This window comes from Salvia splendens, chromosome 19, assembly GCF_004379255.2.
Source record: "Salvia splendens isolate huo1 chromosome 19, SspV2, whole genome shotgun sequence".
In the NCBI taxonomy this organism is placed as follows: domain Eukaryota; kingdom Viridiplantae; phylum Streptophyta; class Magnoliopsida; order Lamiales; family Lamiaceae; genus Salvia; species Salvia splendens.
The window spans coordinates 13577499-13602420 of record NC_056050.1 but is presented as its reverse complement, the minus strand read 5'-3'; the positions used below and the strand labels follow the sequence as shown (position 1 = coordinate 13602420).

Here is a 24922-nt window from a genome sequence, read left to right as displayed (position 1 = left end):
AACACCCACAACATCCAGCCTCCAAACCCATTTTAAGAAACCCTAAATCATCACAAACCCCCAGCCTCCAAACCCATCTAAACCCCCAGCATCCAAACCCTAAATCCGTCCAACACCCCAGCCTTAGGGCTGACAAATCGTGCGGATTGGGTCGTTATCGGGTCAACCTGATAATGACCCAACCCAATAAGGCCTAACCTGAACCTGACCTGTTAAGGAAACTGTAAATCCGAACACGAACCCGACCTGCTACCTTCAAATCCGAACACGACCCGCACCCGACACGAACCCGTTATCGACACGATATAATATGGGTTGACACGACACTATAACAACCCGAACCTGATATTACACGATTAAAACCTAATATTACACGATTAAACCTTAATTTTTAACCTAATTTACACAATTAAAATTCGTTTTATACTATTTAAACCTAATTTATAAGAAATTAAAATATTAAAGTAATATATATAGTTTTAAATAATAATAAAAATAATAATATTATTTCTTAATGGGTTACCCGTATCCGACCCGCATCCGACCCGAACCCAACCCGAAATTATCGGGTTCTTAATGGGTCAACCCGATAAGGACACAGATCCAATAAGACTTGACCCCAACCCAATAATTTCGTGTGGATTCGTGTCGGATTATCGTGTCGTGTAGAAAATTGCCAGCCCTACCCAGCCTCCAAACCCAACTAAACCCCCAGCCTCCAAACCCTAAATCCATCAAAACCCCCAGCCTCCAAACCCTAAATCCATCAAAACCCCCAGCCTCCAAACCCATCCACACCCTCAGGCTCCAACCCATCGACCAACCACAGCATCCAAACACAAATCATCAGCCGAAAGATAGGAATTTGAGGGACAACATGCTTAGATTAGATCCAAAAACCTAGGCAGCAAGATCGCAAACATTTCCCTCTCAATAGCTGAATACACGATGGGGGAAGCTTGAGGTAAGTTGTCAGAGTAGGATGGTGGTGGTGGACAATAGTAGGGGGTGGCTGGGGTGGTGGACCGTAGTAGGGGTGGCTGGGGGGGTGGTCCGTAGTAGGGGGTGGGTGATGATGGTGGTGGACCGTAGTATGGGCTTTCAGAGCCATAGTACACAAACATCTCAAGTGGGGGGAGGTTGTCCGGTTCCGTTTCGAGGACAACGGTGTCGGTAAAGGTGCCGACATGATAGGGGGCTATAAGTCATTAATGTTTGCTTTGATTTTTCATGTTGTAGGTAATTAGAATAAGATAATTAGTAGGTAATTGTTGTAGGTAATTAGTTGGTAATTGTTGGTATCAAATAAAATAAGTTAAACTAGTTAAAAATAATTTCTAAGAGAAAAATAAATTATAAGTATAAAGTTAAAATGAAGGGATAAATGTAAGTAATGGGGTATGGAGGTATATATTGAGGGTTTAAAAAACATTAAAGGAATATTATAAATTCCGATAGGGCCGATGATCGGTCCTATCGCCGCAATGATGGGCCGATCATGGCCGACCCAACGACCATTTGGGGGTGGCGAGCGAGGGCCTTTCATCAGCCCATTCTCCGCAATGGCGGCCGATCTCCGGGCCTATGATGGCCTCAGAAGATCGGCCATCTAACTAATGCTCTTATATAATACTGTGATGATTAGTGGACAAGCCAGAATTTTAATGTTGGAAGGGTCAAATTATTGTTTATATTTATGAAGCATTTTTTTGGTACCGCTTTCGTCCGAAGCCCGTGACATAAGCAATAGGGTCCCGAGACATATGGACAATGATAAGGTTCGTTCTAAGTCTTGGATACAGGTCATGATAGCATGCTTAAATGGATAATGGTTGCTAAAGTGTGCACGATGAGATACTAGTCACGAGGAAAGGGTCGGAAGAAATTCAGGTGAAAGGAACGCAGAAAGGGTGCTATATTGATCAGAATGCACGCCATGAAGCTTGAGGATTAGAAGGAGTGGATTGCTATAAATGATCATCTATCTAGAAGGGACAGAATCATCATTTCAAGAGAAGGAGCAGCCCCAGGTATTGGGGTAGGCCGTTGATAAGACTAATTTCATGCATAGATTTAGGGGTGAAACTCATTCATTTGCGGGGTCTAACACATGTTTTAAGCCAGTTATGTAGAAGGTTTTCGCCAGATCCAGGAATAGAAAAGGACAATTGCATGGTCCAAGGAAACTGGCGAATAAGTGAGCAATTTGAAGAAAAATTACAAGACGGAGGAAATCAAGGGGCTGAAGGGTAGAATGGAGATTTCTACGAAGGCTTCTAGAAGATTATGTCCGCACCTATATAAAGAAGAAAGCATGCAATCAGAGGGGACCTTCTCGGTGGAGGCCTGATGACCAGATTGTTGCTCTAGCTCACTCTCTTCTACATACTTTTGGGTTTTATCGGGAAATTGTAGGGGTCTGGGTTTTACTTTGCTAGTCCGTAGTTGGGCTACACCGTCCTCGCGGAGGGCGAAGATACACTTTAATCGCTTTCATTTTACTTTACCGTCGTGAATTTCACCGAGCTTCGCCGTTCGAAGCTCGGCACTGTTTGCTGTTAAATTTCCGTTGTTTATGCAATTTATATTTTCTGTGTTTGAGCTGCTGTTGATTTCTATTATGGAAGTTTTTCATTTTGAGTTTGTTACGATCGCTGAGTTGGATGTCTGAATTTCATGTTGGTTGCTGAGTTTGAGTAAGATCGTTGGAATCTAGCGTTGATCGGAGCAAATTTGTTGAATCTGAGACTATGGAGTTGAATCAGGTTGTTGTTGGGTTCGGATTGCTTGGATCCGGAGTGGGTTAAGCATCCGACGTTTGAATCTGAGACTATGGAGTTGAATCAGGTTGTTGTTGGGTTCGGATTGCTTGGATCCGGAGTGGATTAAACATCCGACGTTTGGATCTGAAACAGAGTGATCGAGATATATGCCTAGCTTTCGTGTTTTCTTTTCATTCCGTCTAGTATATGTAGATCTGTTTTATTTCCGGCTGTTTGCAAGTTTCCGACGTCCGAATTTCTATATTCTGTTGGAATCTAGATGCATGCTCTGTTTTCTTCATGTTCGTGTTTAATTCAATTGATGAGATGCGTGTTGCTGTTAGTAAAATCCTTAGTTAGTTAGTTGCAACTTTCCTTCCGTACTTGATATTTCTGGAAGTTGGTCCCCACTTTTATTAGCTTTCTGTTAGTTGGATTAGGAAGTTGGTTGCTAAGTCTAGAAAGGTAGTTAGTTATTTCGTAGTCATGAGAATGTTCGATGTCAGCATAATGTTTACAGTTTCCTAGGTCTAGTGTTTGATTTTGTGCCTAGGTCTAATAGTAGTCAACCTCAACCCAATTTGCGTGGCAGCAGCCGCTTTTTATACCAAGGTCTCTAGATGCTTTCTTACGCGTCCATCTTCGTGGGATCGACCTCTGCTTCTCTATACTAATCTATAGTATAACGGGTTAAGGGATCTTTGAAACACTAGCTTGTGTGTCCAACGACTGAGTCTTTCTATATTCCCTTGAGTTCCTAGACCTAGTGATCTAGTGGATTCATTGGACTTAGTAGCTCGACCTAGAACAGTAGAACACACCGTACACACTCTAGCTCCAAGTGGCTTTTCAAATGGCGCCGTTACCGGGGATGGATGGCGTAATTTGTGATTGTGTTTAGAGGATTTAGGCGTACATAGTTTTAATTTCTCTTTTCTTTTTCTTTATTTTCAGTTTATGAGCAGAGGCTCACGGTTTGGACACTGGGTGACTCATCTGAGTGGAGGAACGAGCAGTTTATTTGGCAAGTCAAGGACACAACATCTACAGTTACCACCAGATCGGGGTTATCCACGGGAGATCCATTTACGTTCGGTTCAGAAAGTGAAGAGGATTGGACTTCGTCAGGAAGGGAGGATCCTAAATCATCTTCAGAGACAGATACAGAGGAAACAAAAATCAGAGACATGGCGCACGTAGTCGATCCAAATCCGGAGATTAGTTCGCTCACTGCCCATCTCGATGGTGAGCCAGCCCAAGCTATAGTGATGAATCAGCGCCAGAGGGTCATTGAGATCAAGACGAATGTGCTCGGCATCCTACCAACATTCTCTAGGCGTAGGAATGAGTGCCCGTATGAGTTCTTAAATGAAACCCATGAAAAGGTGACAGAGACTGCTATGCTAACTAGTCACTATCTTCTTCTTCTCCAAACAGCCAAAATAAACTAGCTAAACAACTACGGCAGATCTGAACAGAGCATCTATCATAAAACATGAAACAAAGTATATCTGAACTAGATCCATGCAATTTGAACAGAATGAAAGCAGATCACCAGTACCTATCCTAATTTCATGCAACTGACGTAGGTAAAAACTCAGATCGACGTAAATCTAACTAAGAAGACATAAATCCGAGACCACAAACAACGATCGGCACATTATGGCACTAGATCTAAGCAATCGACGACAATCAAACATAACCGAACACGATCAGAACAAAATCCAACTCCGAAAACTCCTGATCTAAACCAACATCCATCACAAATTCCATTTCAACCGACAAAAACTCCAGCAATTTCAACTTAAACAACAATCAAACTTCAGATTAAAAAAACAGAGCGCCAACAAATGTGAAAATTACGATCTAATTTAAGAAAACTTAAAAGTATCTGTAGATCCAACAAAGCATCTAAAAATGAACGTAAAATAGAGTAAACAAATGTATCAACCCCTCGGGACTTAAACAAAACATGAATGACCAAGCTTCTTTCTAAACTAAGCTCTCTTCTCCCAAGACGAGGAAGAAGAGAGGGTTGTTGTGGTAGAACTTTGATTCCGGTTGCTCCATGCTAACTAGGATGTGAGTGATGATATGAGAGGAGATGGTACTCGGTATGTTGGATGATTGATTCTCTCGATGATGATTTCTTCCATATTTCTTCTTCTATCTATAGGATAGCTTGGGGCACCAATCCCTAGGGTAAGTTCCTCATGATTTGGCATTAATCCCTTGCATAGGAAGGCACTCTTCTTTCTCTCTCTATGACTCATCCTTCGCTGCTTCCTAATTTCGACTTCTCTTGAATAACTCGCACAACCGCCAGGTCTAGTTGCTCCATCTGCCTTCGCCTGATCAGTTTGCTCCAATTCTGGGCAATTTTTACGCTTCTATCCCCACTTGATCAAGTCGCATCAACACTTAGCCACATTGTTGCTTCTCAGCTCCTGCACACTTAAACACCCACTTTTTCTTACATTAATGCCCCGATTAGTATAACAACCACTATTAAACCATGCTTGAAACGAGCCCTATCAATTTTCTTTTGTTTTAGCTTGCATCATGAGTAGCTAAGTTTCTAGTAGGGATTTGGTGAAATTTGAATGGATTGTATAGATTGAATCTATGGTTGAATGCTTATCTATCTCATTTCGTTGATTTTGCTGATTCTTGAGCTTTTACTATCTAATTGCTTAGATAACAATTAGATACATCTTTTTTACCTAATTGTTGTCATTGAGAAATGTATGATTAGGATAGATGTGCAATCAACAACTCCGTGCAACCCATGTGATCGAGAGATGCATGTGCTAGAGAGAGGGCTTGAGTCCGTAGGTCTTAGGAGTCGGCCTTGACTTGTAGGGAGGAGACTCCGACATTAGAGGCCTACCAACGAGTTAGATGCACTCAAGAGAGGGTCTAACCAACCATCCCAACTTTCCTAGCCACACTTGAGGCTCAATAGATGAGCATGACCCTTAGATGACATCCTTGATCCATTCTAACGGGTCCATTTCCCTATCCTTTCCCATTTTGTGTGAAAACCATCTTTTATTGATTTGCTTAGTTAATTGTCTCTGTTTGCTTACTTTTTCTTTGTTCTTAGTTAAGAAAAACCAAAAACCCCTTTTATTAGTCTAGATAGTGTTCAAAGTTGCATCGTAATACTCAAACCGGCTTTTAGTCTTCGAGGATCGATAATTTTAACTTGCCACGTGCTACTTATCCTGTACACTTGTGAGTGACGTTTTAATTGCAAAAATAGCATGATCCAATAATGAATGGTCGAATTTTAGTGCTCTAAGTCTTTGCAATTAAATATCGCACCTCGAATCAAGATTTCTGGATTCGCCATTAACAACGTACTCATTGAAGCTTCTTTACAATGATTGAGACTCCAAGTCATCGAGTCATCAGACTTAGGCTTGGATGAAGCTCCCGAATTTGCACAGTGCAAGAAGGGATTTTGTAAACTAAAGCCCCACGAGGAAAAGAGAATAAATATCGAATATAATTATATAACAAAATATTTATCTATCTAAATGATATCCATTTGGAATATCATGTTGCACTTAGTATTATCCATGTCTAGGCAAATATGATGGGGAGCCAATTCATTTCATAGAGATGCATATGAACTTAAACCTTGCATTTCTCAATAATGACATAAATGCCTGATCGAAAAAGATGAAATAGCTTCCAACCCATTTCAGGAATAAAGATACAAAACTTTTTGCCAAACATAAAAAAGCACAATGTCAATTATGAACTCAAAAATCTTATGCAATAGGATGGACTAACCAATAGTCCAGTACTAAGACTAATTATAAACACATTCCGCCACATCACTAGGACTAACCACAACCTGCCACATCATCAAGACTAAGCACAACACAATAATAGGATAGCCCTAGGACTAGCCGACTCCCTAGCCAATAAAACAAATTGACAAATAAAATTAATTCATTTTAATTGTTGTTGTTTATCAAATATTAAAAAATGAAGTGCAATGAGTTGTAAATACAGTGTATAAATAAAAAATAAAAAAATCAGCTAGCCGATCGGTGACCGCGCAATAGCTGACTAGCGATCGGCTAATGGTGCTGGGTCGCGGATGAGTGCTCGTCCTAATTCGGGACGTCCATCGTGTTAGCCTAACGTAATAATGGACGTCTCCACGCCCTAACCGCTAGTCCGTGTTTTAGTCCGCCTCTTACACAAGGAAAAGATAGAGCAAGATGTAATTGAGAGAAAAACGACAATGTATGTTTTCATCACTATTTCACTTTATTTTTTAGCAACCAAAGATGGCTTCTTTTACATCTTCTTGAAATATTAGAGTCCACAAAAATCTTACAAACACAATGTCAATAATGTAAGAATCTTTTGGCTTCTTCTTTTGATAGTAGCCACTCATGTATGTTTTCATCACTATTTCACTTTATTTTTAGCAACCATTATTGGAAAGATGGCTTCTTTTACATTTTCTTGAATCATAAGAATCCACTAAGAATGATAACATATTAGGGTCCACAATACTTTTTCATATCATGCTCGTGTCTCACACTTGACATTGATTAGATTGTAACCCATCGAATTATCATGGAAAATTTTATCAGTTATCTCTTAACAATATATTAGGATCGAATAATTTCGTGTATTACTATGACTTCGATTAGATTGTAACCAATCTAAATTTTACGGGAAAATGTTACTGTATTGTGACTAGTACTCTCACCGTTCCACAATAATCGTCACTCTTTTCCATTTCGGTTTGTCCCACAGTAATTGTCACGCTTCATTTTTACCATAAATGGTAAGTAGGTCACACATTCCACTACTCATTTCATTTACATTTTATTATAAAACTAATATAAAAAATTGGTATCACATTCCACTAACTTTTCCAACCAACTTTTCTTTACATTTCTTAAAACTCGTGCTCACAATAAGAGTGACAATTATTGTGGGACGAGGGAGTATCTCTTTACAATGTTATTATGGTTATACCACTTAAAAACTTTTTCATAAATTATCTGTTAATTATTTTAGTTTGAGCAATTTAAATTAGCCGTGCGGTTCAAATTAATGATTTCATCTCGACCACTTTTGCTAATGTTGTTTATGGTTGAGATAAATTAATAGTATAATACAAAATTCTAATCAAAATGTGTCAAAAGCTAGACAAAGTACAAATTCTTGAATATATATTTTTGGTGCCAAAATATACATATTTATAGTGTGGAGGATGATAAGATATGATATTAATCGAATCATACAAGTAGTATATCTTAAATAGGAAAAAAGTTGGGCTTCACGTCAACCCCAAGTGATCATCGCGAACCACGAACCAACTAATCCCGCTTTGCGATGATCAGCTAATGTTGCGCGACTGCGTGCAGTCTTCATTTATCAATCATTACTCTCTCTCCAGACTTCGATCTTGCTAGATATCCACACGAATTTCTTTCGATGATAAATGCAATACTTGTCTTAAAAGTTTAATAAAAAATAATCATTTTTTATATCATTGTATCTTTCGTAGGAAAAAAAATTAAGACAAAATAGACCATTGGTGATGTGACGTAGATCCTATCGATAATTTGCTATAGTATAATTTGTAGCAGTAGATATTCTACTAATGTTCACTGTAAAAAAAGTATTATAATAATCATTTATTACTAAAAATTATCCTAAGAGCATCTCCTATGGCGCCCCTCCGGTAGAACGTCCGGTCGGACACCGGGAAGGGCGACGGGACGTCCGCCGTTGGGAGGTCGGAGGTTGGATACGGACGTCCCGTGAGGACGTCGGGTGTCCTCGGACGTCCCGGGGACGGGCGGGTGGACGGGCGCCACTGTGGCGAAGGTCGGACGTCCCGGTCGGACGTCCGATATTTGATTTTTTTTTTTTTTTAAATTCTATATATACGGCTCGTTGAACTTCATTTCATTTGCACCACTTGTGTCAACGGTTCCGGGAATGTTGGACTATGTATTTTTTTTTTCATGATTATGTATTTTTCTTTTTTTCCTAAATTTGTTTTTTTTTTTTTTATGTTTTATGACTTTGTATGTTTGCCCTTTTCAAGTATTTCCCGTAATTTTTCCGTATTTTTGCTTTCCCGTACTTTTTGTTTATGTTAAAATTAAATTATTGTGAATTTTTTAATTGCGGGATGTCCTAGTGGGAAGGGCGATGGGAAGGGCGGATATGCACGGGATGTCCTAGTGATGTGGCAGTGGGGTGGGATGTCCTAGTGACGTGACAGGAGGTGTTTTTGGAATGTCCTGGTGGATGTCCGAGTGGGATGTCCGCCCACTGGAGATGCTCTTAACTATGGAAAGACGCGGAGTGTTCGATTATTAACTAATCAAAAGTTAATAGTCTTGCCTAATAGGATATTTAGTTGTAGTTAATAATTGGTAAACTAAACAAAAACTTAAGAATTTAAATTGAATAGGTGTGGTGGAACCAATGGTGAGATATTAAAAAGTGAAATCGAGAACCTGGACTGATTCGTTAATGCACAAACGCATTATACTTAGCATTAGGGGTGAGCATTCGGGTTTCGGTTCGGTTTTTTTGCCAAAACCGAATCGAACCGAAATCTGAAAAATCAAAAACCGAACTAAAAAAAACGAAAAAACTGAAATTCTATAAGATTCTAAAAAAAGCTAAAACCAAAAAAAAAATAGAAAAATTGATTATCACCCATAAAGAACAACCAAAATCTAAAATACAAAAAAATTAAATTTCATTATTAACTAATCTAATCAAAATGGGTAAGCAGTAAACTCATCAACAACAATTTTCCACAATTTCAACAAAATTAGAACACACTAAACAGGAAATTAATCAACAAAAATCTTAAATTTCCATAATTTTCGATTACAAAATTCTTAAGTTTCCACTATATGTTTTACTTGGATTATACATAGCATTCTAGCTTAACATAGCATTCTGCTGAGCTAGATCCGGAGAGATTTAGCATTTAGGGATAGATGCCAGATCCGGAGTCGCCGCGTGAATGGCTGGATGGCGGAGGTTACCGGTGATGGCGTGAAGTTGAAGGCAAGTGCGATAGCTTGGGTGGACAGCTCACGGCTGGAGGTTTGGAGGTGGAGAGATTTAGGATTGGAGTTTGGAGATGGAGGCTGAGTAGAGATGGAGGCTGAGTGGAGATGGAAAGGAGTGGAGGAAGAAGAGTTGGAGGCGGAAGGTTTGGCGTGTTGGGGATTCATTTTCTAGGGTTTAGTTTTATTGCATATATATATTTTTTAGTATATATATTAGTATAATATAATTCAGTTTTTCGGTTTTTTTTCCCTCCGAACCGAACCGAATTTTAAATTTTTCGGTTAGTCCGATTTGGATATTCGGTTTTCAGGTTTATTGCTCACCCCTACTTAGCATAACCACCCAATATCAAAATTCATAATACTCCATATATGATAGCTGGAGATTTTACTCAAGAAGCAATTTGCATAAAGAAGTTCACTCCAAAAGGCACAAGCAACGCGACGAATGAAGATGGAAAAAAAGTTAGCACAAGTAGACCACTTCTTGCATGTGTAACAAACCTTTTCAACTTCTTTCTTCTCTCTTCACATGGAATTTCATCATCAACAATCTTTTAGGCGACTTCCACACTCAAGTATCTACTATTCCACTACTTGAAGAATCATATGAAACACACATATTTCATGTACTAAGTAATTAGATAATAAAAAAATGACTACAAAATTGAATTTTACCACAAGTAGCTCTTGAAAACATGTTTGCAATAGCCTTTATCAACGGATTGCCGTTGATAAAATGATGGTGTTACCCTACCCCTCGTATGGATCTAAAAATGACCCCCGTGTTTTCAAAATCTAAAAGTGATCCATCCATTTTTTGATCTAATGGATGCGATTTGGTGTTCATGTATGTAGAAGAAGATAGGTGTTTGTCAAAATCTTCCTACAGGAAAAGAGATTAGTGGGTAGGTTGGACCATTTCCACTACAAGAATGTTGGACCAATGATCTCAATAGCAATCGAGGTGTTTCTATACATCAATTGATCTATATATGTATATCAAACTTCATAAAAAGAAATAATATTATATATATATATATATATCGCCATGCTTGCGTCACGGTGTGAAACGGAACAGTGTTTCCAGTCATTGAACATAACCACAGTCCAAATTGGCATAATGTTTGAGATGAAACTAAGGGAAATTATCACAAATATCCAATCACATATATGGTGCTGTCTCCATTGTGCAGCAATGCCTATCTCTCTCTTGAAATGGTGGTGGGGATTCTAGCAACTAGCAATAGCATTTCTTACTCAAGAACTATATAAGGTTGAACCAAGCCTTGGGTTATTAAAAAACCAAAAAATGACTAGCTTGTCTCTTCTAATACTCATCTTCATATTTGCCGGTTGGGTGTCGCTATGGGTTCTCAAGCCAACTGAGTTCTGGACGAGGATATGGAAGGGCATGGAGGCGAAAGCATCAACCACAGCGTTTGGCTATAACAGTACGTTTACTACTATTTTTTTCAAGTTGTTTCTGCACAGGTAGAGCCTAAGTATGTTTTTGTATGATCAAATTGCACAGGTCTTGATTTTGTTGTCTTTACATTTCCTCTAATCCTTCTGTCTATAATCGGGTTCATCTACTTGGAACTGAAACGAGGCGAACCCAGAAATAGGTATATACAAACTCCCTCAACTCACCAGCAACATTCAACCTTTCCTATTTCTACATCTAAATATGTAATGACAATTTGATGCAGACTAGGAAGGAAAACTCCACTCACTGCTCTCTCTAATCCACTTTTGGTGAATCGATACATAGGTATTTTATCAGGAGCACAGATTCTAACCTCGTCTCTGTTCATCATGCTCATCATCTGGACTTTCTATGTTCGTATCTCTAATGACCTCAAGAAGATGACGCCACTCAAATCGTTCAAACTTAGCCTGTAAGCATTCAATTTTTTTCAAAATAAAGAAGCTGGCTTGTAAAATCATCATTACCTGGTTTCAGATGGCAATATAAGCTCTTCAGAATGGCGACGCGCTGTGGCTTGTTATCAGAAGCCTGCCTCGCTCTGCTGCTTCTTCCCGTGCTACGAGGAATGTCCATATTCCGGTTTCTTGGTATCCAATTCGAGGCTTCGATCAGGTACCATATCTGGCTCGGTTCTGCAATGATACTCTTCGCCACTTTACATGGCGGAGGCACCCTCTTAGTCTGGGGAATCAAACACAGAATCCAAGACGAGGTAATTAACGATCACCAACATTGTTCAAGCTAAAACTTTTTCTCACATTGCATATGACAGTTGACAGTTATAAATCGATCAAACAGATGTGGAAGTGGCAGAAGAAAGGGCGTATATACCTTGCTGGAGAGATTGCTCTCGCAACGGCTTTTGTAATGGCTCTCACAGCACTTCCACAGATTAGAAGAAAATGGTTTCAACTTTTTTACTACACTCATCATCTCTATGTAGTCTTCATTCTATTCTTCCTCTTCCACGGTGGAGACCGCCACTTCTACACAGTGTTCCCCGGAGTCTTCCTCTTCGCCTTGGATAAGCTCCTCCGTGTAGTGCAGTCAAGGCCAGAGACGTGCATTCTCTCTGCTCGAGTGTTTCCCTGCAAAGCAATAGAACTCACATTGCCAAAGGATCCAAGTTAGTCATCATCACTTCACCTTCGTCATTTTTAAAATTTCAAGAAACTACTTATAAAATCCATACCTCATTGCTGCAGGGTTGAAATATGCGCCAACCAGTGTCGTCTTCCTCAATATACCGAGCATTTCCAAGCTGCAATGGCATCCGTTTAGCATAATTTCTAGCTCAAGCGTAGACGAGCACAGCATCTCAGTTATCGTAAAGAGCGAGGGGCAATGGACTAGTTCCCTCCACAGCAAGATCACTCATGCTGAAGAACAAGACTTGGAAGAAGATCAAAGGGGATGCATCCCAGTTGCAGTCGAAGGTCCATACGGGCCTGCATCCATGGAGTTGTTAAGGTAAAATGCAATCCAGGATCAACTTAGCATAGGATTAAAATGCTAAATCTCAAATTCATCTCCATATTTATGATATTCAGGTACAATAACTTACTCTTGGTTGCTGGAGGGATTGGGGTGACACCATTTCTCAGCATTCTTCGCGAATTAAGCTGCAGCATGAGCAGCGGCAGAAATGCATATCCACATAGAATACATCTCTTATACACTATAAAGAAGTCACAAGATGTATGCTTACTGGATCCAATACTCCCACTGCTGTTAGATATCAAACAATTTCACACAAAACTCAGTGTATTCGTCACTAGGGAAAACCAAATTGGCACGACACTAAGAGACGTGCTCAACGAAGTTCCTGAAGCACAAACAACGAATTTTAGCACTGCAGGCACCACTTATGCAGTTCATGGACCTGAAAGATTAGCATGGATGGCTGCTGTCACAGCCGTTTCGTCAGTCATGTTTCTCGTCTCCCTTGTTGTTTTCAACCATTTTGTTATAACACCGGCAGCAATTCAGAAGAATCCCTCCTCACAAACTGATCTCCTCCTTGTTTGCTCCTTTGCCATAGCAATCATATTCGCGGCTATAATGGCCATCACCCTACGGTGGAAGAGGGTAACTAACAAGCTACAGTTATTCTCCGATAAGCAAACCAAAGCTGTGAAACAGAGCTCACTTGAAGCTAGCAGAGATCTTGATGAACATGATATTCATTTTGGAGGAAGACCAATATTTCAAGGTAACACACGAATTTGTCTATTTCACAACAGAATTTAATGAAACATCGTGATCCTGCATCACACACAGCCTAACTCATTCATGATTTAACAGATTTAATCTCAACATTCGCTAGAGAAACTGGTGGATCGGATATAGGAGTTTTCGTCTGTGGCCCTCAAGGGATGAAAGAATCTGTTGCCTTAGCTTGCAGACAACCTCGGGTCTCACAGAGGAATGCTAAGGGAAAGAGGGCAAACTTCAGCTTTCATTCACTCAGTTTTACACTTTAGTTTGCACGATAACTGCAAAAATTAATTTGAGGCCATATATTGTAACACTATAGTCTATAATAACTAATAAGAGTGCAATAAGATAGACTATAAGGAAATGTAGCAAAGCACTTAGTTCATAATTGGAAAAATTCTTATCTATATGATACAACAACAATGGCAAGAACCGCATATATTCAAGTCACACTCCAAAAACCACAACAAAACTATATATACATATCAAATACAAGATACAAAATAAAAAGAGACCTTCACACCTCATCTTAAGCCAGGAACCCTTTTTCTTGCTCATTTCCATCTTCATCTCTATCAATGATGCTCTTCTCGGGAGTCAATCCCGACAGCATATCCCTTGGCTCCATTTCCACGTGTTTGCCCAACAAAATCGCTGTCACCTCCTTCATAGTAGGCCTCCGGTTAGGATCAGAGTGGCAACACGACAAACCCAGCTTCAACACAGCCTCCATCTCCCCCACCTCGTACTCCCCCTTAATCCTCGCTTTTCAAGATCCTCCCTTCTACATATTTATGCCTCACCCAATCTATCAACACCTCCTGATCCTCGTCCTCCACCCTCGTCTCAATAGGCTTCCGCCCACACGCCACCTCCATGACCACAATACCAAAGCTATAAACATCACTAGCTGCAGTCGGGGAAGCCAATGTGACCACCTCGGGCGCCAAGTACCCCAACATCCCCTCAACCCGTGTCGTGCTAGGCACCTGACCATGAGTGTACAGCTTTGCTAATCCAAAATCGCCTAGCCTCCCACCTGATCATTGTCTAGAACCGACTGTGTTACCTTAAAGTGGACGACGCCCACAACCAATTTACTAAGCAAAACACTTAGACTTTGTTTGCTTCTTATACATTTAAATGTTTATAAAACATCTTATAAATGCACAAGCAAACACAATGTAATAATATATTGATCATATTTGTGCGATACTATTCGAATAAGACTGAATCGGGTTAAAAGTGGATTGTAAAGTTTTTCGTAAAGCAAGATTCTATTCATGCGAACTTGCTCCAAACATGCTTTTCAGTATACCAAATCTTACGAACCAAACGATGCCGAAGAATACCAATGTGGTGAGGTCAGATTCAGACACGTGTTCCAAGTTGTGAAGCTCCACGAGTTTTTCCTAAAAATATATCGGAAAATCAAATTAATATAGATGAATAATCTATTTTCAAATTTTACAAACCATAGTTTCAGGAAGAAGAATTCCATCCCATAGTTGTGCATTTATCCTCTTTAGTGTCTCTGCACAGTAAAAAAAATAACTTAATTTATTTTTTAGTGTTCATTTCTTTCAAGTGGTAGAAAATATTGCCATCGAAAACTTGTAGAAATATACATTGATCGCTATTTGCAACTTATTCATTGTGAACATCGTTCCAAAAAATTACTCTGTATAGTAGAATCTGGAAGAATTAAAGTATTTAAAACACAAGCGATTAATTCTCGCGTCTCCCTCTGTTTAAACAAGTTTTTCAACAAAGGACAATTATTGAACTGGTTTCAATTGATATGAGAAGAAGTTGTGACAAGTGAGTATTGGACTTATGCAGACGACTGTATACAACAATAAAGTCAATATCAATATTATAAAAAACAAACTAGGAGTATAAATGTATGCACCCCTTGTTAACATATGGCTACTCTACTAATCCTCTGTTTCAATTCTCTACCATTTCATAATCATATATAAGAGCATCTCCAATGTACGGATGTCCCACTCGGACATCCACTAGGACTTCCCAAAAACACCTCCTGCCACGTCACTAGGACTTCCCATCCCACTGCCACGTCACTAGGACTTCCCCTGCACAATCCGCCCTTCCCATCGCCCTTCCCACTAGGACTTCCCGCAATAAAAAAAATCACAAATTCACAAATAAAGCAATTTACGTTTACGGAAATAAAATTTCAACACGAATACGAACGGGAAAAATTAATAACTTCATTAAAAAAAACATACATGATTCGAAAAAAAAATTACATAGTAATAAAAAATAAAAAAAATAATACCGGACGTCCGACCCTCGCCACAATGGCGGACGTCCGCCCGCCCGTCGCCCGGATGTCCGAGGACATCTAACGTCCTTACGGGACGTCCGTATCCTAGTTGCTTCGTTACAATGGCTGACGTCCCGGTCGCCCGTCGCGGATGTCCGACCGGACGTCCGCCATTGAAGATGCTCTAATCGTTACAACAAAAATATTGCCGCCTAAACATATTCATCACATCACACTACCAAAAATCAAAGATGGACAACAGTCAGACACATATTTTCATTTTCCAAACATATAATTTCAAAAATATCAAATCATTCACCACACTAACTTTTGACTATTGCATTTAGGCCGTCTTAATCGGTTCTCCGGTTCTCGAGTACCCGGAATCGAAACCGCAACCGACCGGATAATTGAAGAACCGGGAACCGGTTTACCGGTTCCAGTCATAATGTTTTAAAAAATTCTTGTTCCGGTTCTACCCTGAACTGAATAATAAATCAATTTTAGATTTTCAATTATAGATTTTATAAGATATTAATTATTATCCAATTATCTTATAGGGGCTATGTGTGTATATGTCGTTGATACGCTCGGATTTTGCACTGTTTTAGGGTCTTTATTTGGTCAGTTTTTAATGTCAAAATCACAATTCATGTCCATATTATGTATGTTTTATCTATTTTGGTATTTTTGACGTGTTTTGTGAGAAATGTGCATTTTTAGCCTAAAAACATAGCTAGAAGACGAAGTTGGAAATCTGAAGATTCTAGGAGCGTCCAGCGACCACTGAACGCGTAGCGGTCCACTCCGGGAAAGTTGTGCATGGAATGAAGAACACGCTCAGCGGCCGCTAGGCAGTGCGTGGCGACCGCTCCAAAAGTTCCAGTAGCTACGGGACATCGTGCAGCGACCGCTAGCCAAGGTGCAGCGGCGCACAGAAATTGCCCTACTTACTCCCCAAGATTTACCATACTTTGCAGTCTTTTTCCTTATTGGAGGAGGATGAAAATTCAGCTATAAATACCCCCTCAAGCTTCATCACTAGGATCTTCTTTTTGCAACATAATTCCAGAGTTTAAAGTTAGAGTACTTCATTGTGCAAGGAGTTGAAGAGGGATTCAAGAACATCAAAGCTACAAGGATTCAACCTTTGAGTTTTATTTGCTTTAGTTTTACGTTTTCATTGCCTTCCCTTCAATCTGTGTTTTTACATTATTATATAACGTGTAACTAAATTCATAGGATTCTAGGGATGTGTTAGTAACGACTTTGGTTATACAATTCATTTTCTATTTAATATCCGTTTTGTTCTTACTTTGTTTCTTCCTTAAGTTAATGGATAATGTTTCATGTTTGAGTGATACATTCTGTGATGAATTAATATAACTTGCTACATAATCGTGAGAGGGGGTTGGCGAGTTAGATCCACTTAATAGACACTACAATTAGCTTCCTTTAAAACATCATTGTTAATTGAGATTGATGACTTTTTAAGGGTCTTAGGAGCTTTTAAGAGTTACGTATTTAGGATTGACAACCCTAATGTTTGTAATCAACGTTTGCATCGCATGAGCATAAAGTAGGTGACTCGTTCTATCAGAGTAAGAACTGTGCTAGGGTATCGTAGTTGGTATTTGTATAACCATAACTGTGCACATCCCTGGAATTCTCTTATCTCTATACTTTTATCTCCGTGTTTTATTTGCAATCAGTTGTTTATTGCTTTCAATTCGTTCTTTGTTTTCAAAAATTCAAAAATCTTTCGGTTTTCTAAATAGTAATTGAGTTTTAGTAGAAGATAGACAGTCTATGTCTGTTTTCCCCGTGATCGATATCCGGTACTAACCTTTAGCTATACTATTCCTACTTTGTATATTTGCAGGTATTTATAGTGCTAATAAAAAGTGCATCAGTCGTGTGTTTGAGCATAGGGTTGTATGCAGAGGCGAACATAAGAAGAGCCATGGGGGGCCCATGGAACCCCCAATATTTTTTAAAAATTCCAAGGGTATTTTAGTAATTTCACATTTAAATTAAATTAAATATTATTTTATATTAAATTATAGTTAAACCTAGATAATTAACCTTCTCGGCCAATATTCACTCCCAGGCGCCGCTACCAATCTTCCATCTTTTTCCAATAACCAATACATAAATTTTCTCCATCTCTAGAATTAACGGCACTACGGCAATTCTGTATTGTGATGTTCACTTCCAATTTCCATTGTTGTCTTGTTGAATAGTTGAGTTGCTGTTGGTTTGGCAGTTCAGAAAACAAGTGAGAGAAAAATTGTTTTGCATTCTTAAAATTGGGTGTTTGTGGCTTTGAGCTTTATATTGTATTTGTATATATCTTCTAGTTCTAGATATAGAATAACATTTAATTTTGTTTGTTTGTGATTGTCATATTGAGCTTTTTATTTAATTATGTACTGTTTCATTTTCATTGAGTTAGTAGTGATGTAGTGGTCCCCCATTTAATTTTGTGGTATATTTTCATTTAACAAAAGAGGTATGTTATGCTTATATTTTAATATTGGAGTTCCCCTATGTATAATTCTGTTCTAGAAAGTTTGTAATATAAAGCCTTTCCTTATTTTTGTTTTGATTTGTAAATGGCAGCCTTTCATTTGGTTATGTGATTTTTTTTACAATATGCATTTATTAATTGTGCATTTTATTATATGTAGGGTGATGCATCATTTTTTCAAGAAAGTTTCTCCTGTTACCGCGGTTTTATCTCAGTCAGAGAATGAACCTCCACTTCTCCAACCACAAGAGTTACCTAATGAAGACAGAAATAAAGTTGATCTAGAGGATGGATCCGCACTTCTCCAACCTCAAGAGTTACCGAGTGAAGACAAAGATAAAGTCGATTTAGAGAAGCTTCCAAGTGATCCCGGGGAACGACCTGACATAATGAGTTATCCACCAAACTCAATAGAAGACATTCGTAGAGCTTATTTACTAAGAGGTCCATGTCAACCACGCAAGCATAATTTCCATTGGTTTATTTGTTAGTCAAGTTGTCATTGATCTTGCCGGTTGCTACTGCCTCAGTGGAAAGAGCATTTTCAGCAATGAAATTCATCAAGAGTTCTCTACGTAATAGTATGGGAGACCAACTGTTACAAGATTGCTTAGTTCCTTACATTGAAAAGGATGTCTTTGTTAATGTTACTAATGAAACTATTATGCAGCGATTCCAGAAGATGAAGAATAGAAGAGAAATGTTATGATATGTTTGTTTTTTCCTTTAATATTTAAACATTTTTATATTTTTCTAATTTTATTATAAATTATTTTTGGACCCCCCATCGTTAAAATCCTGCGTCCGCCACTGGTTGTATGTGTGCGTTAAGGTGTTGTGTGTGTGTGTGTTTAAGGTGTTGTGTGTGTGTATGGTGCTGCATATGTTTAGGTGTATACTTGTTAGTATTTTGTTGTGTGTTTATTTAAATTTTAGGTGTTATACTTTTTAGGTATTTATTGAATTATTGTTTTTAAGTATTAGAATATTGGATGATGAATATTGTTATCTTGTTGATTTGTATTTTTGTGTGTTTCTTTGAATTTTTAGGTATAAATTGCTATATTTTTAAATGTTGAATTATTCAAAAAAAAAATTAAAACTACAAATCGGATCTGGTTCGTAACCGGAATAGGTGGGGTAAGAACCGGAACCGGTCGGATCCGGTTCCGGTTCCAATTCCGAAATTCATGAAAATTTGTAACCAGATACCCGGTCAAACCAGATCGGATAGAACCAGAACCGGCTGGTATAGCAGGCCTAATTGCATTACCTAAAATTAGAAATTGAAATCGGAAACAGTTAAATGGGCTCAGATTGTGAAACATGAGCCCACCCCCAATTTAAGGCCCAAAATTTCTATCCAAATTGATCAAATTATGATTTTGATTAAGATCCGAACTACTCCTATGACGCTAGTAAGATGCTGGAATTTGGAAATACATTGGACTAATTCCATCACCATTACTATTCTTTTCAATTTGCAAATTTATGTGATAATATATTCGACTAATTCCATCATCATTATTATTCTATCGAATTTGAAAATTTTATGTGAAATAGCAGATAATATTGAAACTCTCCTTTTTGTCCCATATTAACTTGATGATAATCATGTTTTATTAATATATTTTTGAATTTTATAATTTTTTTAAAAAATGAAAGACTTATTTGTACATGGTATTAGAGCATGTAAAATCAATATATATCTAAAGAAGAACAAATATTAATATGTATTGCATGTCATCCAAGCGTTTCTCATAGCGTATATAAGTCAATTCCATAATTTCCATGCCTATACTATAGTGGTGTACCATTATTCGAAAGTATACTTGCAATAAGAAGTACTATAATTCATAATTTAATTGGAATAAACTTATTCATATTCGGTCGAAAACTTGAACTCACACACCCACACACATGATGTATATATGTGAGAGAGAATCAAGAAACAGAAAACATCGAAGAATAGATTTGTGGATAAAACTGCAGCACATTATTTTGTTTGTGTGGAATAGTGACAAAAATCTGTTGACTGCTTTTTTATCTATACTTAGATAAGAACTGAAAATTGCATCCCAACCATTTTAATTCATCTGATAGATGTCGTTGCCACATCCCACCAAGTCACAGCCATATCAGATAATCGGATAGCCTTCACAAATAAGTAATAAAATTAAATTAACTAGTTATTGACAGATTATTATAAAGAACAATACCACAAGTTGGGTGAAGTATATTTAAATAAATGGGGTTATATTATAAGTTATTGAACGTTAATGAAATTTAATATTGCACACCAATTTACAAGCATACTTGATATATGCTGAACTTAACTTATTAGAGCCAAATTTTGTCTGTTATATTTAAATCTATTATATTTATTTATATACATTATAGTCGAAACTAGATGAAGCTGAAATGGCAACAATATAAAAACTTCTATAACAATATAAAAACTTTTATAGGAATACAACAATTGAGACGCAATCACTTGCGCTAAATTTTTTTGAAAAATAATAACTTTATGACGGAAAAGAAAGCATTCCTAAATTAAGCACATATTAATTTAATCTTTTAGTTTTTTAGAACGCTTTCATTTGCGCCCTCTAATTTTAGTTGATACATCAACAATAAAGACGTTTTTGAGACATTAGTAGTATATTTCATAACACAAATTAGCGTATTTAGTTTCTTAACAATTGTTTTTTTTAAGTGCAATATTGTATGGTACACATATTTTTAAGCTAATGCAACTTCATTCACGGAAATAATTTAGTTATTTAATTTATTCGTCGACGAAATTTAGTCCTTGCATATTACTACTCTCTAATAAAGTTGTCTCTATAATTTTTATTTTATTAATTTTATATTAATACGTAAGTGTATTATGAAATCTATTTTTTGGATGAGAGAATTATTAAAACGTAGATTAGACAACTCTCATCATTCGACTGTTAGATTTTCAAAGATGATACTACAATTATAAGTTAGAACAAAATAGAGTTTCGAAACAAAACAAATTTGGAGTGCAACATAAGAGTTTTTACTTATCAATGGCATAGATTAGAGATGCTCAAAGCTTCTTGAATCAGTGGTTAATATATTATAAAATTGGAATCTCGGTTATGGACTTATGGTTCCGATTGAAACCAGAACTGTATAGAAATCGCCAATTCTGAACTGCCAAACCGTCAGATTTAAATACACAGTACAATTTACAATTTATGTAAATTTATTAGTTTAAACTCTATTTAGTAAATACTCCTCACTCGTACTATTCATATGTATATCTTTATTAGTTTAAACATAAATAAATTTCTTCAATTAATATTTTTAAATGAAAAATAAATGGACTAATGTATGAGAAAAATATTCCCTAGTCTAGACATATGACATGTCAAAATGAGTTGGTATGTCCAACCATTAATAGTTTGAAAAACAGAACCACATAGAATTACTCGCATATAACAATGGAAATATATATAGAAAGTTTTTCAAAAATTGCATAGTAGAATATATTTGTACAAGTAAAAATTCATACATATATTTTGCATAATTTAAAAAGACAAGTCATATATGTCATGGCATTTTCATCCTTTAATGTATTCTCTTTTATATTTATTAATTAATTTCAGCAGTCTAAACTCACGTTATCATTATTAATCAAATTATCATGCTATCAATCTTAACAACTCTACTTAATTAAAGTATAAATTATTTGTCGTATTATGTTTACAGAATGTATGAATGATCCATTTTGATATATTTTTTTAAATATTTTATTAAATTTCTGATATGTTAAAAAAAGTATTTTAAAACTTAATATCAATTAATTAACACACAAATAAAATTTAAGATATAACCTACTACTAGTATATTTTCGTGTACATATACAACAAATATAAATCAGTAAAAATTAAAGCATGTCACGAAATTGCATATGATTTTTTGTTTTTTTTAATTATGCTAAATATATGTGTAAATTTGTATTTGTATGAATATTTGTCAGGATCACAATTTTAGGAAAAAATTATATATTTACTTGAATTTCCATATGCAAGTGATCTTTTGTAGATCCATTTGTCAAAATATTAATGGTTGGGCATATCAACTCATTTTGACATGTGGTATGTCATGACTAGGGAATATTTTCTCATAATGTAGTGGATGGTAGTTTTAAACTCTATCCGTCCCATAATAGATTTTTTTTAATCAAAACCATTCAGTGTGGGCGGGGGATTTAGACAGACCCCCAACCCGTGAATAGAATCAAAATATATCGTTCCAAAACATGATCCAAGCCCAAAAGTGAATAGGATCCAAAACAAGAACAAGAACAAATAAGTTGGAGATCCTAGAAGTCGAGTCCCTCCATGCTATCAAAACTAAACTAGAGCTAAAACTATAATGAGCAAGTGGAAGGAATAAAAGTGAAATAACGAAACTCCCAAAATAATAAATCAGTCCACATCTGTGCATCGGAAGCGGGAAGTTAGGATATCCTAGCTGGTCCATTCTAACAAGAGACTTCAGATACCGAGGCACAGAGACTGGATCATAGAAGGACAAAGCAGGGGTCTGGGCCCCCTCCCTGCAAGGAAGTCGGCAGTACGATTTCCCTCTCTATAGACATGTGAGAATCGAACCTCCCGCTGAAAAATCATGCTCTGAATCAAAGTCATGTGATGTCTAAGATTTGTAGAGCCAAGCTGTCCAGATGACAATAAAGTAACTAGAGCCGCTGAGTCCAGCTCTATCCAGATATGTGTAGAAAACTTCATGGCCATCGAAAGACCTCGAAGGAGAGCCATAAGCTCCGCCTCGAAACTCGACGATGCAGCAACAGGAGCTTGCATTTGTCATTCATCTTACAATAGATGTCACACTTTACTTTTTAGTTTGTCCCACAAATGATGTCATGTTTTCTTTTTTGGAAAAAGTTCTTTCAGATTAATATAAATATACTCCCTCGTCCCTTGTTAAGTGATTCATATTTCTTTTTGGGTTGTCCCAAGCTAAGTGAGTCATGTTCTTTTTTTGGCGTTCTTTTTTATTCCTCTCTATTTTTATCATCACTCCTACTTTATTCTCCCCAATTAATTAACAAAATCTCATTTTCTTAAATATCATGCCGAAAAGAATAGTCTCACTTAGGGATGGAGGGTGTACTATTTTCTCTCTCTACTTAACACACAAAATAACATCTCCTTAAAGCTCGTTGATACGCTCGTATTTTGCACTGTTTTAAGGCCCTTATTTGGTCTATTTTGAGTGTCAAAGTTCCATTACAGTTCCTTTAATTGCATATTTTGTCTATTTTGGTATTTTGACATGTTTTGTGAGAAATGTGCATATTTGAGCCTAAAAAGATAGCTAAAAGTTGAAGTTGGAAATCTGGAGCTTTCGAGATGACTAGCGAGTCCACTGCAACACAGTAGCGACCGCTGGCGGCCAACGACCGCTGAGCAAGTAGCTGTCCGCTCCGGGAAAGTTGTGCTGAAAAGAGGAACACGCCCAGCGACCGCTGGGGTGTGCGCAGCGACCGCTCCAAATGATGCAGAAGCTACGGGGAGATTACCAGCGACCGCTGAAACAAAGTGCAGTGACCGCTGTTCGAGAGGTAGAAGCTACGTATCAACCCACAGCGACCGCTGGCCAAGGTACAGTGGCCCGCTGGGAAAACGCGGCGGACGAATTTGACCTACTTTCTCCCCAAGATTTACCATACTTAGCCACTTTTTGCATAGACTGATGAGGATTGAAATTACAGCTACAAATACCCCCCTCAAACCTCTTCAACAAGAGAACATCATCTACAAACTAATTCCAGAGAATAATATTTGAGAGTTCTTCTTTGTTCCTCAAAATTCAAGGGCTTGAAGAAGGATTCAAGTGAAGAGGATTCTACCATTTGAGTTTTATTGCTTTAGTTCTTATGTTCTTTTTACTTTCCTAAAAACTACTCCCTCCGTTCCATAGTAGTGGAGTCATTTTGCCATTTTGGTACATTCCATAGTAGTGGAGTCATTTCCCTTTTTAGTAAAAGTTAACACATTTCTTCTCACTTACTTTACTCTCTCTTACTTTATTCTCTCTTACTTTATTCTCTCTTCATCTCTCTACTTTCTTAATCTCCGTGCCGAAAAGAAATGCCCCCACTACTATGGAATGGAGGGAGTATGTCTTTAGCTTATTCTATCATGTGTAACTAAATTCATAGGATTCTAGGGATGTGTTAGTAATGACATTGGTTATACAATTCCTTTTCTATTTAATATCCGTTTTGTTCTTACTTCATTTCTTTTCTAAGTGTTGGATAATTGCTTTACATTTGAATGACACATTATGTGATAATTTAATATAACTTGCTACATAATCGTGAGAGGAGGTTGACGAGTTAGATCTGCTTAATAGACACTACAACTAGCTTCCCTTAAAACAACACTGTTAATTGAGAGTGAAGATTTTTCAAGGGTCTTAGGGAGTTTTTAGGAGTTACGGATCTAGGATTGACAACCCTAGTGTTAGTAATCTACGTTTGTATCGCAC

At 37.4% G+C, this 24922-nt stretch overlaps 2 protein-coding genes across 3 annotated transcripts; one reads left to right on the top strand and one right to left on the bottom strand.

Annotated features, from left to right (window-relative positions):
- The first annotated feature begins 10947 nt into the window (after positions 1 to 10947).
- On the top strand, positions 10948 to 13959 carry LOC121779822 (ferric reduction oxidase 8, mitochondrial-like). Of its 2 annotated transcripts, none has more exons than XM_042177265.1 (8): positions 10948 to 11295; positions 11376 to 11469; positions 11554 to 11742; positions 11808 to 12045; positions 12132 to 12459; positions 12539 to 12803; positions 12884 to 13545; positions 13638 to 13959. In XM_042177265.1, the coding sequence occupies exons 1-8, from the start codon at positions 11154 to 11156 to the stop codon at positions 13814 to 13816; spliced, it is 2097 nt and encodes a 698-aa protein (XP_042033199.1). In that variant the 5' UTR covers positions 10948 to 11153; the 3' UTR covers positions 13817 to 13959. The 2 variants fall into 2 exon arrangements, with proteins under 2 accessions (XP_042033199.1, XP_042033201.1); XM_042177267.1 differs by having other exon boundaries at positions 11271 to 11295; positions 11616 to 11742.
- A 346-nt stretch (positions 13960 to 14305) lies between these two features.
- LOC121779043 (L-type lectin-domain containing receptor kinase S.1-like) lies at positions 14306 to 23229 on the bottom strand. The gene is made up of 4 exons (XM_042176394.1): positions 23169 to 23229; positions 15026 to 15084; positions 14842 to 14962; positions 14306 to 14589 (listed from the first exon to the last, which is right to left on the bottom strand). The coding sequence occupies exons 1-4, from the start codon at positions 23227 to 23229 to the stop codon at positions 14306 to 14308; spliced, it is 525 nt and encodes a 174-aa protein (XP_042032328.1).
- Between the last annotated feature and the right edge of the window lie 1693 nt (positions 23230 to 24922).

Excerpts from the sequence above, each read along its gene's own strand:
- LOC121779822 (XM_042177265.1), top strand. The coding sequence starts at position 11,154 with ATGACTAGCTTGTCTCTTCTAATACTCATCTTCATATTTGCCGGTTGG. Across the intron at positions 11,296-11,375 it reads CACAGCGTTTGGCTATAACA|GTCTTGATTTTGTTGTCTTT; the intron begins GTACGTTTACTA and ends CAAATTGCACAG. Across the intron at positions 12,046-12,131 it reads AACACAGAATCCAAGACGAG|ATGTGGAAGTGGCAGAAGAA; the intron begins GTAATTAACGAT and ends TCGATCAAACAG.
- LOC121779043 (XM_042176394.1), bottom strand. The coding sequence starts at position 23,229 with ATGCAAGCTCCTGTTGCTGCATCGTCGAGTTTCGAGGCGGAGCTTATG. Across the intron at positions 15,085-23,168 it reads GCTTATGGCTCTCCTTCGAG|AGACACTAAAGAGGATAAAT; the intron begins GTCTTTCGATGG and ends TTTACTGTGCAG. Across the intron at positions 14,963-15,025 it reads TTCTTCTTCCTGAAACTATG|GAAAAACTCGTGGAGCTTCA; the intron begins GTTTGTAAAATT and ends ATATATTTTTAG.